This window comes from Dicentrarchus labrax, unplaced genomic scaffold, assembly GCF_905237075.1.
Source record: "Dicentrarchus labrax unplaced genomic scaffold, dlabrax2021, whole genome shotgun sequence".
NCBI lineage: Eukaryota > Metazoa > Chordata > Actinopteri > Moronidae > Dicentrarchus > Dicentrarchus labrax.
The window spans coordinates 4,469,458-4,481,957 of record NW_026136723.1 but is presented as its reverse complement, the minus strand read 5'-3'; the positions used below and the strand labels follow the sequence as shown (position 1 = coordinate 4,481,957).

The 12,500-nt window shown below is 42.1% G+C and overlaps 1 protein-coding gene and 1 gene segment (V, D, J or C); one reads left to right on the top strand and one right to left on the bottom strand.

Moving 5' to 3' along the window:
- Positions 1-5,314: 5,314 nt before the first annotated feature.
- LOC127358094 (Ig kappa chain V region 3547-like) lies at positions 5,315-6,289 on the bottom strand. The segment is given in 2 exon segments: positions 5,315-5,898; positions 6,006-6,289. Coding segments are annotated over 2 exon segments (429 nt in total).
- A 1,883-nt stretch (positions 6,290-8,172) lies between these two features.
- Positions 8,173-11,480, top strand: LOC127358039 (zinc finger and SCAN domain-containing protein 2). Of its 2 annotated transcripts, XR_007882337.1 has the most exons (3): positions 8,173-8,678; positions 9,220-10,480; positions 11,089-11,480. XR_007882337.1 is itself a non-coding variant. In XM_051390906.1 (2 exons), the coding sequence occupies exons 1-2, from the start codon at positions 8,324-8,326 to the stop codon at positions 10,065-10,067; spliced, it is 1,203 nt and encodes a 400-aa protein (XP_051246866.1). In that variant the 5' UTR covers positions 8,173-8,323; the 3' UTR covers positions 10,068-11,480. The 2 variants fall into 2 exon arrangements, 1 of the variants encoding a protein (XP_051246866.1); XM_051390906.1 differs by having other exon boundaries at positions 9,220-11,480.
- Positions 11,481-12,500: the final 1,020 nt, after the last annotated feature.

Below are 12,500 nucleotides of genomic sequence, written 5' to 3'. Positions count from 1 at the left end.
GTGGAGGAACCAGACTGGAGGTTAACTGTAAGTACTGTTCACTTCTACAAGAACTCGAAATTAATTTAAAATCTATTTTTATTGAATGAATAAAAGTTTTGAAAAATAATTTAGCTCATAGTAAAATTAAAATAATATTAAAGTGACCATTACAGGCTTCATTGTAATACAGAACAAATTCTGTCTGATGAAAGAACTTTTGACTTGGCCTTAAAATGTTAAACATGATGCTTATTTAAAGTGTTAAAGTTTTCATTGTTCTTAAGATATACAGCCACTTATTGAAGACAACATTCTGTTCAATGATTTCTCCTCTGACAAAGTTCTGTTTTCAGACTTCTTATTTCTTGACCATTTTAATGAAATAATTAATTTTCTGTGGGAGAAATGTTTCCAACATTTATTAAGTGAGTGTTTTATCTGGAAACATTGTTTTACTCAATCTTCCTCCCAGTCTGATGAATGTAATGATATGTAACATCCTCACTATAACCAATGAATATCATAATGTCACTACAGCTTCTTCAACCACATGCTGTATTAGTGAAATTCATATTATGAGTTGGAAAAAGGATTTCAGCATTTAAACAGTTTGTCAGCAGTGAAGTCTGTCTGTTGTCATGGTTCAGTAGTGATGCTGCGTAAATGAAGACAACAAACACACACTGTCTCTTATGAGTTTTGGATTGAGCTGAAAAATAGAAGAATAATGTCTTTTAAACTTTTAATAACATGTAATGATTGTTTAGGTTTGTTAATTTAACCAAAGAAAGAGTTTCTGCTCTCAGCTGTTTAGTAGGTTTAACTTTTTTAGTTGCAGTAAAAGAGTGCCAGTTTTAATGTTTTATCTTTAGTACTGAAACCTGTCTGTTGCCATGGTTCAGCAGTGATGCCTGTCTGTTGCCATGGTTACTGGATTCAGAGAGGGAAGTGAAACACTGAAGACCAGTTTCATCCAATCTGAGGAAGACCAACAGAAGCAGCAGCCTCCTCTGCTGCAACCAACAGGGTGGAGTTTATTTTCTCTCTGTATGAACTTTCTTCATATTGTCTCTCTGTCTCCTCCTCCAGTGGGTCGAGTCGTCCCCACCCTGACGGTGCTGCCCCCTCCAGTGAGGAGCTGCAGCAGGGGAAGGCCACGCTCATGTGCCTGGCCAACAAGGGCTTCCCCCTCAGACTGGAGTCTGTCCTGGAAGGTGGACGGCAGCAGCAGCAGCAGCAGCAGCTGGGAGCAGAGCAGGAGCCCCGGGGTGCTGAAGGACGGCCACTACAGCTGGAGCAGCACCCTGAGGCTCTCTGCAGACCAGTGGAGGAAGGTGGGCTCTGTGACCTGTGAGGCCACCCAGGGCTCCCAGACTCCGCTCTCAGAGACACTGAGGAGAGACCAGTGTTCCCAGTCCTGACCTGACTCACTGGGACTCTGCTACTGGTTTTACTCTGCTACTGCTCTCACTGTGCACTCTGTAACTATCTCTCTCTTTCATTTGACATGTTTCAGTCAGAATATTTACTAGCTTGTTGCAGTGTTTCAATATTATTTCACTGTTTCCAGATAATAAAGACGTGTTCATCAAATCAGTTGTTTTCTTCTTTATTATTATCAAAGTGTCTGGATAGAAATGATTGAAAACTGAACTGATGCAAAGAATATAGATTATTCTTTAAATAAACCCACAATAGTACATACCATTTTCTAGATCTGAAATGAATATGGGTACATCATCAGCACAGAGAGAATCAAAATAAGTGGATGCAAACAACATGCATTATCCTTTAAATAAAACTACAACAGAATCATCATCATAAATTTATAACAGCACTTCATCAGCATAGATAGTTTGATTGATAAGTCTATTGCTGTGAACATTACAACATAGTAATTTAAAGTTAGTGTAAAAATGTTTTTTTCCAGAATTAAATACTTGATTAATGTATTTGACACATTTGTTTGTTAGAATACCTGTTGGCTCTTTTGAAATAAAGACATTAGCACAGTAATTGAGTCATAAAGTTGTTCTCTGTGTAATCATTTGTCCTCCCTATTTACATACATGAGGGGGTCAGAATATGCAGCACACATTTACCATTTATAACTATCACCTCTATTACAGCATCAACAAAAACTGAACATCATAAAAGTAGATTTATTTCTAATTGTTACTTTTATTTATACAGAACATTTGTGTAGGATTTCATTATAATGTACTGGTGTACCTAAGTGACCACTGAGAGTTTCTACTACTTCCATAATACAAAATGTTGTGGGTTAAGGAGGTGCATCACCATTTCTAAGGTTTTTTTAAGTTAAAGTCTATTCATCCTTCACTTTAAATCCTCTGCATATGTGTTCATTTAATGGTTTCATCTTTAATATTCTCTAAATTTATAAGGAGTATGACCTAGACTATAAACTGCTCTATACAAAGCCTGTCCTGAGATAAATTCTGTTATAATTTGGTGCTATACAAATTAAATTCTTCGATAATAACACAAAATTCTCAGTGAAAGAAGAGGTAGCCTTCAAAAAATTATAATGATATGACAAATCTTCTCCAGACTGATATTGTATTATATTTTTTTGTTGAATAATTTGGTTTCAGATTAAAGCATTGCTCTAAGACTATGTTTAAGTAAACTGTAACAATGTGATGATATGTAAGACACTGTTTCAGTAATAATACAATAATGTCCTGAATTGTTAAAAGTTAAAATATATATTTTTTATACAATCATGAGTTTTCATTTCAGAGAAGCTTCTGGGTTTTTTTTTGTTTCAGTACAGCTGTTGAGTCAGTTCAGTTCCTCTCCAGCTGAGGGAGGTTTTTGTACGATGTTGTATCACTGTGTGAACGGGAAGCTGCCAGTCTGCTGACAGTAGTAAACTCCTGTATCTTCAGCCTGAACTCCACTGATGGTCAGAGTGAAGTCAGTCCCAGAATAACTTCCCTGAAAACGATTTGAAACTCCAGACTGAAGGTTTGTATTTTTATAAATTAGTAGTTTAGGAGCTTCTCCAGGTTTTTGAAGGTACCAGTGGAGGTAGCTTGTAGTAGAACTGCTTTTACATCTGATGGAGACAGTCTGTCCTGGAACAACAGACTGAGATCCAGGAGACTGAGTCAGGGTGTTTTGTCCTGATGAACCTGAAAACATGAAACAGAGGAGAAGGGTTATTGAGACAAATCCAGCTTGGAGAAAGATGATCAACATCCAAACAGAAGAGTATCATTTCTTTAACATGGAGAATAGATGGAAGAAGGTAAATGCTGCTTGTTTCACTGTTTCTCCATCATAGCAGAACATCATTGTGGTGAACCTGGTTGCATCCTGAAGCAAAGTTTTCAGAAGAGAGTCTCACCCTGAACAAGGAGCCCCAGGGTGGCCAGCAGTAGAGTCAGTGACATCATCATTGTGCTGCCGGCGTGTCAGTGGCTCTGAAAGGCCTGGACAGCCACTGATCAACACTGGCCTCTTAAAGGCTGGGAGCAGAGAGGAAGGACACATATGCAAACACACAGAGTCAGTGAACTTTAGCTGTCCTCAACATATCATGCTGTTTCCTCCTCACTGCTGGGAGTACTGACTGTTTAAATCATCCTCACGCTGATTCACAGAAACTCACAATGCTGTATAATAATTTCATACTAATCTAAAACTAAATTAAACAGTTTATTTTTTATTTACTTAAATACAGAAAGAGAAAGACATGGTGCTCATACAGGTAACTGAAATTGAAAACTAAGCAACTAACTTCATTTTACAGAAAGTTACTTTCAACATTTTTACTCATCACTGACAACACTGGACCAAACATTATTAAGGTTATAAAAAAGTAAAATAGATCAAATGTGGATTATAAGAAACTATCAATTATATAACTTAAGGATTTAAGAGTTGTCATTAGAAGTGTAAATTACAGTATGCTGTACATCTACATCTACTCCAGAAATATGTTGCTCTCTCTGTCACAGTGTTAAACTGGTTCAGTCCCTAACTGTCAGGAAGAGATGATGTAGTCTCACTTGGTTAACAGTCATCTGCTACTATCAACTATAATCCCACAAGGCTTCATCCTAGGTCCTCTTTTGTTCAGACTTTACATGCTGCTATTGTTTGATACTGCAATCTATGGTCTATTTAAATCACTCTATATCTTTTCAAAATATGCAGAATCAGTTAACATGTATATCTCCAAGTGCTCCCAAAATCCAGACAGACATTCTTAGATATTAGATATCACATTTTCTGAATGGCGTCCAGATTGTGTGCCTCCACAGTGAAATATCTTACTGTAGTAAGATGGAAAGTAGAATTTCATACTGTACGCACAACATTTACTACTACTGACAGTAATTGATTAAAAATCTCCAAAATATTTAACGAAAAAATACACACCACCATGCAATGTGCTCCCTCAACCACATATCACTCCTGTTGTCCAAAGCCTCCACTGTGTCATTGTCCCACAACAGATCCAATTTAAAGTCCTTCTCCTCACTCACAAAGCCCTCTATAACCAGGCCCCCTCCTACCTCACTGACCTGCTCCACTGCCGCACTCTGTCACAAAGCCTCCGCTCTTCTGATGCCAACCTCCTGTCTCCACCACCCAGGACCAAGCATCCAAACCAAGCCTTCTCCATAGCTGCACCCCCAACTCCATCCTCAAACACATCAGAGACTGTACAGATTCATCCACATTAAAATCACTGATCAAAACCAGTCTTTTCAGAATTGCTTCAATGTGTGATTGTATTTTTGGGGAGTTGTTTGATGATCTTTTTAACCTGTTGTCATTATTGGAAGAACTTATAATATCTGTACTAAATATCAAAATCAGTTCTCTGACAACCTTAATGTACTACATATCCAAACATTGCTTCATATAATCTATTCTGTCCCAAAAACAATCAGCATTGTTTGGTTACAAACCTTTTGGTTACTTGTAAAGATAGTTAAAGTAGTGCTTCAAAACCACCTTAGCTGTGTTAAAGTTCAAAAACCTTTGCAGACTACTTATGACAAAATACTGTCCTTCAGTTTGTTCAGGATCAGAAAAACTGTCTGAGGTTTGTGGATCAGTGTCTGAAGAATGTCTGTTTAAAGTTCAGAGGTTGAAGTTAATGAACGTCTCTTCTTTTGTGGACTACAGATGCAACTGCATTGATCTATGTCTGATCACATATTTTATGTTTTCAATATGTGAGTTTGTAATTTTCTTCCAGCTTTATGATCTTGATCTCTCTCTTGTGTCAGTTCTTCCAGATGGAGGTCAGGGTGACGTTTGCAGGAGAACAGGGGAACCAGGCTTCATCTTAAAAAACCTACATACATTTTATTGATCCACCTGTTGGTTCTGTGGAAATTAATATTTGTTGAGTGGACAATGATAGACAGGAGTGACTTTAAATTCTGCAAAATATGAGGGCAGATATCTTGTGCTGTGAACATGTCTGGGTTGCTTCAGTGAACTGTATCAGTCTCTGCAGTAGCTTCCAGCTGCAGCAGTCAGTTCAGTTTCTGTTCAGTCTGACTGAGGGAGGTTTTTGTACGACGCTTTTTCACTGTGTGAACACATACTGACTGTTGATAAGATGAGCACTCTGACAGTAGTAAACTGCTGTATCTTCAGCCTGGACTCCACTGATGGTCAGAGTGAAGTCAGTGTTTGATCCACTGCCTGTAAAACGTCCTGGAATCCCTGATGCTCGCTCATCAGCCCTGGAAATAAGTAGTTTTGGAGCTTCTGCACCTCTCTGTTGGTACCAGTGCAAATAGTGTTTGCCGCTTGAAGACCCAACAAACACTTTTGGATTGACCCTACAGCTGATGGAGACGGAGCCTCCCACAGCAGAGCTCACTGCTCCAGGCTGAGTCACTGTGACCTGGCCTCTGGACTCTGAGGATACAGAGACAAAAACATAAAGCAGCGTCATGGTTCTGTGGGCTTCATTTCAGAGGGACGGATGTTCATAGAGGAGAGGAGTTTGATTCTCTGGACTTTACCTGTGAAGCAGCAGCAGAGGAGAGTCCAGATGAGGACGGAGATCAAAGTCATGTTTTTGATGAGGAGGATTTCTGTGTCTTCTGTTGTCATGAAGGACAGCTGTCAGTCATCCAGTGTTCAACTCTCAGGACTATAAACTCTCCCAGAGCACTGGAGCATGGTGCTGCTGATGCAAAGTGGCTCTCTATGGAAATGCTCTGACTGACTCCAACAGGGACTTGGATTACTCTGATGATGCTGTTTCTCAATGGATCAATCACTTTATCAGAGTATTGATTAACAATGTATCAGTGATCATTTTAATGTGGAATGGGCTTGATGACTGCACAATGATTTTCTTTCAGAACGTCTTCTGTCTGCTTTAATTTAATGCTAGAGAGATCATTATACAGAGAAGACTTTGAATATATTCCAGTGTGAACTGTCGGCATACTTAATCGTTCATTGAGTACACAGTATACACTACAAGACTGACTGATGTTAGTATGTGATTTCAAAAACAGCCAGTGACTCTGAAAGGCCGGACAGCCACTGAGAGAGGGAGCAAAGAGGAAGGACACATATGCAAACACACAGAGTCAGTGAACTGTAGCTGTCCTCAACATATCATGCTGTTTCCTCCTCACTGCTGGGAGTACTGACTGTTTAAATCATCCTCATGTAGATTACGGGAAACCACCTAATACTTTCTTGGTAATCAAAATGTACTGTTTCACTTTATATTTAGTACTCATATGTTTCTGTTTCCACGGTTACTGAGCTCAGAGAGGGAAGTGAAACACTGAAGACCAGTTTCATCAATCAATTATTGGTTTTATTTTGCACCTTTATTTCCATATGCTTTCATATAAAGTGAACATGGTACAAAAGTCAAAATAGCAAACGTAAGCAGCTCATCAGTTTATGATAATGGCTCAGCTCAAAGATGTCGTATGGTAGAGTTTACCTACACTTCATGTGACCATTGGGACACACAGGTCTCGTCACATTACATAGAAGTTGTATCCTGTAACTGTAGTATTACAGATGACCACCTGGTGTTGAAGACGTCAGCGTCAACGTTTGGCCGTTATGTTTTCCATCAAACTGGCACTTTTGAACTTCTCCCACAACTGTTGGTTAGTAAAGATCCTCCCACTGTATTAAAACAAAGGGAAAATCCCGATACTGTTGTTCTCTGTCATCATTCGTAGCCACACAGGTAGTGATCGGGGTTGATGCTGTGGTATCGAGGTCATATGCTCAGCTGTCAATCATGATGTGAAACCCACTTTTATAGCCTCAAATAACGATTTTAAACCAAATTTACTTCTGTGTATTTCTTCTGCTAACATCGGCAACGTGTTTTATGACCTGTACTGCAGTCTGCATCCGGTGGATGATAATGATAATCATTTCTGATTCCCATTTCCTGTTTGGTTTCCATAGTATTTCCTGTTACCTTGACGCTGAAACAGAGAAAAAAGGCTTCAGCCAGATGTGTTTAAGGGAGAACAGCACTTATGTGCTTATTAAATATTCTTCAAGTCATTTTCATGGCTTTAAAATCATGACTAATTATCTGACCTATGTGTTACCATAAATTTAAGTAGTACAAAGACAGCAACTACAGTGTCTTCTTCTGACAAAATCTAACACTAATTTTATTTCTTTTACATTAAATCTGTATTTCCTATTGTTTGCATGTATAAAAAGTTAAAATAGTATATTTCAGAAAATCAAATATAATTTTGAGATGTTTAACCCATTAGGATGAAATAAATGAATAAGAATCAATAAGTTACTAAATGTTAAGTTACATAAATTATGACGTGTGCAGACAGAGAAACATTAAAAGTTCAGTTTCAGTTTGGATTAAAGTAGTTCCAGTGGTTTGCCTTTGTGGGGCAGTACAGGGGCTATTAGGCTCTTTTTGACATTGACTTTACTCTACTGCCACTCAGTGGTTGAACCGGGAACTTCTGCCCCTAATGACAGCTACCACCATTAATACTAGAATCTGCCCTTTAATGCACAGATATGTAAAATATGCTTCAAACAGGTGTTGGTTACTAAAAATAATGCTGGTTGTTTAAAAGAGAAAAGTATTTCTTCCTCCTTTTACATTTTGTTCCCCGGAACCTTTGATTTGTTTCGTGTCGACGCCTTTTCCTAGTCGCACCTCAGCCACTTTGTTTACTTCCTCACCGCCGGTTTGTCTCCACAGTTATCGGCCCGGTTGAGTTCTTCTGGCGGTAATTTATCAGCTCCTTTAACGACATTAACTCACTGACTTCTGTTACTGACTTTAACGAATAACCGCTTCGACCAGTCAAACATGTCCGCGGACCAGAAGACCTTCCCCCCGCAGTCCTCTCCGTTCCCCCCGCAGTCCGCTCCGTTCCCCCCGCAGTCCGCTCCGTTCCCCCCGCAGTCCGCTCCCTTCCCCCCGCAGTCCGCTCCGTTCCCCCCCGGAGCGGCGGAGCGTGTGGGCGGTGAGGACCCGCACATCAGCCCGCAGTCGGAGATGGAGACTCTGCGGATGTTGGTCAACGAGCGGCTGACGGCGGCGGTGGACGACATCCTGGGAGTGTTCATGACAACCGTGGCCCGGTACCGGGAGCAGATAGACCGCCAGCGGCGACAGCTGGACAGCCTGAGGTCCGAGGAGGGCGACCGGAGCCGGGCGGCAGGTCGGTGTGTGTCCGCTGCGCCTTTATCATGTATTTAATCCCACAGTAACACTTTATAAAGAGGTCATCAATCATACATGATTCAGTATGTGCTCACACACTACTAAAAGCTCCCTGCACCAAACTCCCTTTAAGAAATATCACATTTTAACAATTCCTTGAAAAACTCTAGAAACACGAGCTAAAGGCCGTCATATGTCCACAGTCTGACTGTCAATACAGGATCAATATCATCCATAAAGATACAGTGTATACTGATCAATATCATCCATAAAGATAAGTGTATTATATCATCCATAAAGATACAGTGTATACTGATCAATATCATCAATAAAGATACAGTGTATACTGATCAATATCATCCATAAAGATACAGTGTATTCTGATCAATATCATCCATAAAGATACAGTGTATACTGATCAATAATCCATAAAGATACAGTGTATTCTGATCAATAATCCATAAAGATACAGTGTATTCTGATCAATAATCCATACAGATACAGTGTATTCTGATCACTGATCAATATCGTCCCTCCAGACTCTCTGCAGACGTCCTGGATTAAAAGGTGCCCTGATGATCAGATCCTGAGCGTCCAGTTTGACGAGGCGGACGCCGGTTCGTCTGCGGCTCAGATTAAAACCGAGGTTGGCGTTGGGGACTGTGGAGCGTCGGGACCAAACGGGGACTTTGATCCGACCGGCGGCTCAGAAGAAGGAGCGAGCGACGGCCGACTCCTCGCCGACTGCTCCGACGACACCGACGACAGCGGGGACTACTGGAGGGAGCCCGCCGGGGTTTGGAGACTGGAGGAGACGGGAGCGGCAGAAGGACGAAGTTCATCTCCGAGCGGGAAGGCGAAGAGCTCCGGAGATCAGCCTCCGCCGCCGGCGTTCAGTTGCAAAGTGTGCGGCGAGTCCTTCCACAAGGTCGGCTATCTGATCACTCACTGTACGGCACATCTGAAGGACTGCGGCCTGTGCGGGAAACACCTGGAGCTCACCGAGAGCCTGAAGGTTCACCTCCGGGTTCACCGACACTCCACGTTCCGCTGCGGCGTGTGCGGCCAGAGCTTCACGCTGCGGGGGAACCTGCGGACGCACATGAGGATCCACTCGGGCGAGCGGCCGTACGCCTGCACCGTCTGCGGCAAGAGCTTCGGCAGGAGGGCGACGCTGGTGCGGCACGTGCGCAGCCACACGGGCGAGAAGCCGTTCACCTGCACGTACTGCGGCCGCGGCTTCGTGGAGAAGGGCAACCTGACCGTGCACCTGCGCACGCACACCGGCGAGCGGCCGTACTGGTGCTCCGTCTGCGACCGACGCTTCAGCCAGCTGGCCTGCTTCTACAGGCACCCCTGTCAGAGGAGGGCCGTGGACGCCGAGTGATCCGGTTCTGAGTAAACCTCCTTCATGAGCCCATCATGAAAGAATCTCACAATCAGCTTCTACAATCTTAACGCCACAATCACCTGAAAGGAGCAGCAGGTGTGTGAGGGCGGTCTGATTCCAGTCCTTCACAGAACAGTTTCCAGTCCACCTGTTGATCCAGCTGAGGTGGTCTCTGTGAACCTCCATGAGCTTTTACTTCAACGAACGATTCTTTCCACTATCAGTGAATCAGCTGATCATCCTCTCAGTGAATCAGTAAATGATTTAAAGTGTGTAAAATGTTTATTTAATATACACACATTTTTAGGGGCTTTGTGCCTTTATTGGACAGGACAGCTGAAGATTGACAGGAGGGGGGGGCCTCAGGTCGGACCCGAACCCACAGCTGCTGCAGCAAGGACTCAGCCTCGGTACGTTCCGGCTCCACCAGGCGAGCTACGGGGCGCCGAGCTCACGTCCTCCAATGTCCCAAAGATATTCAGTTTACTGTCGTAGAGTTTCACATTTTAGAATCTGTGAACCCCGAAACCTCAACGAGTAACTGAAAATCAAAATAGTTGATATAATAGTTCACAACTAATCAAATGAAGCTTCAAGTTCTGCTCTTATTTTGAAGGGTGACTTTGATATTTTCCGTGTTCTTCTTGCTGCTGACGGCTCAGATTGTATCACAACTGGAAAAAATGAAACATTTTTAGCACCTTTGGCTTTATCTGCTCGCACAGTCGCAGCAGCTGGTTCACCTCCAGCATAATCACAAGGTAGACATCCAAAACAGCACATTTGTACGTGAAACTACATCATCAATACACATAACGGCTACCGAGGTGTTTTGATGATTAATGCTGTGTCATAGCGAGCCCATTTCCAGGCCAGTGATCTGGATCTGTGCCCGGATGGTAAAGAACGGGTTGAGGGGTGCCTGGTGTCGTGTGCTCTGTGTGCGATGGCTTTGCTGTTGAGGTCTGAGAGGTTGGGGAGAACAGTTGCAGGTGCTGATATGAGTTTGTTCCTACAGGAGGCCGTTAACATGCTGAACAACCAGCAGAGGAGGATGGGTTGGATTGTGCTTTTATAAAGCAGCAGCAGGAGGTCGGGGGTTGTCCAGAGTGAGTCCAAGATATCTGAAGCCCTCCACCATCTCAGCAGCTTCATTATTGATTCATTATTTCAGTGTGGGCTTTTACATAAAGGAAGCTCCCTCAATACTGGACCCACAAACACAAACAGTACAGTTATTCTTTACGTGGCGTACGCAGCTCGGACGGGATTCTCCTCCAACCGTGATGATTTCTTCAGGTTATTCTGGAGCCAGCACACAGTTTCTATCTGTCTGTCTGTCTGTCTGTCTGTCTGCCACCAGTGACACTCAGCTGATGTTGATTCAATAAAAACAACACTGAAAGAGCATGTTGGTTGTGTAACGTGTTTTTTTTAGGTTTGATAGTCACAGAAAGTCAACAGGGAATATGTGACCTATAAAACATATATATAAACAGGGTGCGGGGAGTGGGATAATCTGAGATTAAAGGGGACATATTCTGCAAAACCAACGTTTTAATCATTTGATTATGTACATTTGGGACTCTATCAGCAGCAACGTGTGAAAAATAATGCCTCCGTCAGGTTAACTTTGGTAATAATACTTTCAAGTTAAAATATCAGACTATGAAATATGGATACAGTACAGTTAACAGTTGGTTACTGAGCAGTTTTTAAACCACATAAACAATTTACTTTATTAGATGAGTGATTCCTTCAGTTATGTTGACATGTTGTACAGGATAAAGTATTCCAGGCATATAATATGTTAAACTTCACTGAGCTGTGTAGACTGTAGGTCACTGCTCACTGCTGTACCTGGAAAGACAAGCATAAAACAGTGTTGGTTCTCATAGTTAAGGTATAAACACTAACATTATGTGATAGATAGCGGTTAATATATATATATATATGTATATGTAGTTAATATATAGCAGTATTTACCTGAGGAAAACGTCACAGAAAGCTGTAATCCTGATTGTTGATGTTGTTCATTTCTCTGTGATTTCAGGTCAGACTCCCGCTCTAACATGTCCGCTGGTGAAGTTTTTGCTTTAGAAGCAGTTATTGAATTAATATTGACGGTAGAAATGCAGATAAACTCAGTAACAGAGAGGAGCTACCTGCCGGCAACGAAGGGGAGGGGCCGGAGCGTCATCCGCGTCATAATGCCGACCAATCAGAGCAGACTGGGCTTTTCGGGAGGGGGGTCTTAAAGAGACAGGTGCTGAAACCGATCAATTCAGACAGAGGCTGAAAAGAGGTGCTCAGCTATTCGTGAATATCAGTCACGTGACCTTTTACGTCATCCGCTCTTTTCCCAGCTTACTAGCGCCATCTTGAGTTCCGACCGAGTACCGGCGCAGACAGTACTGACGAGCATTAGCT

Coding starts and splice junctions, on each gene's coding strand:
- LOC127358039 (XM_051390906.1), top strand. CDS start 8,324: ATGTCCGCGGACCAGAAGACCTTCCCCCCGCAGTCCTCTCCGTTCCCC. Junction 8,679..9,219: donor CGACCGGAGCCGGGCGGCAG/GTCGGTGTGTGT, acceptor TCGTCCCTCCAG/ACTCTCTGCAGACGTCCTGG.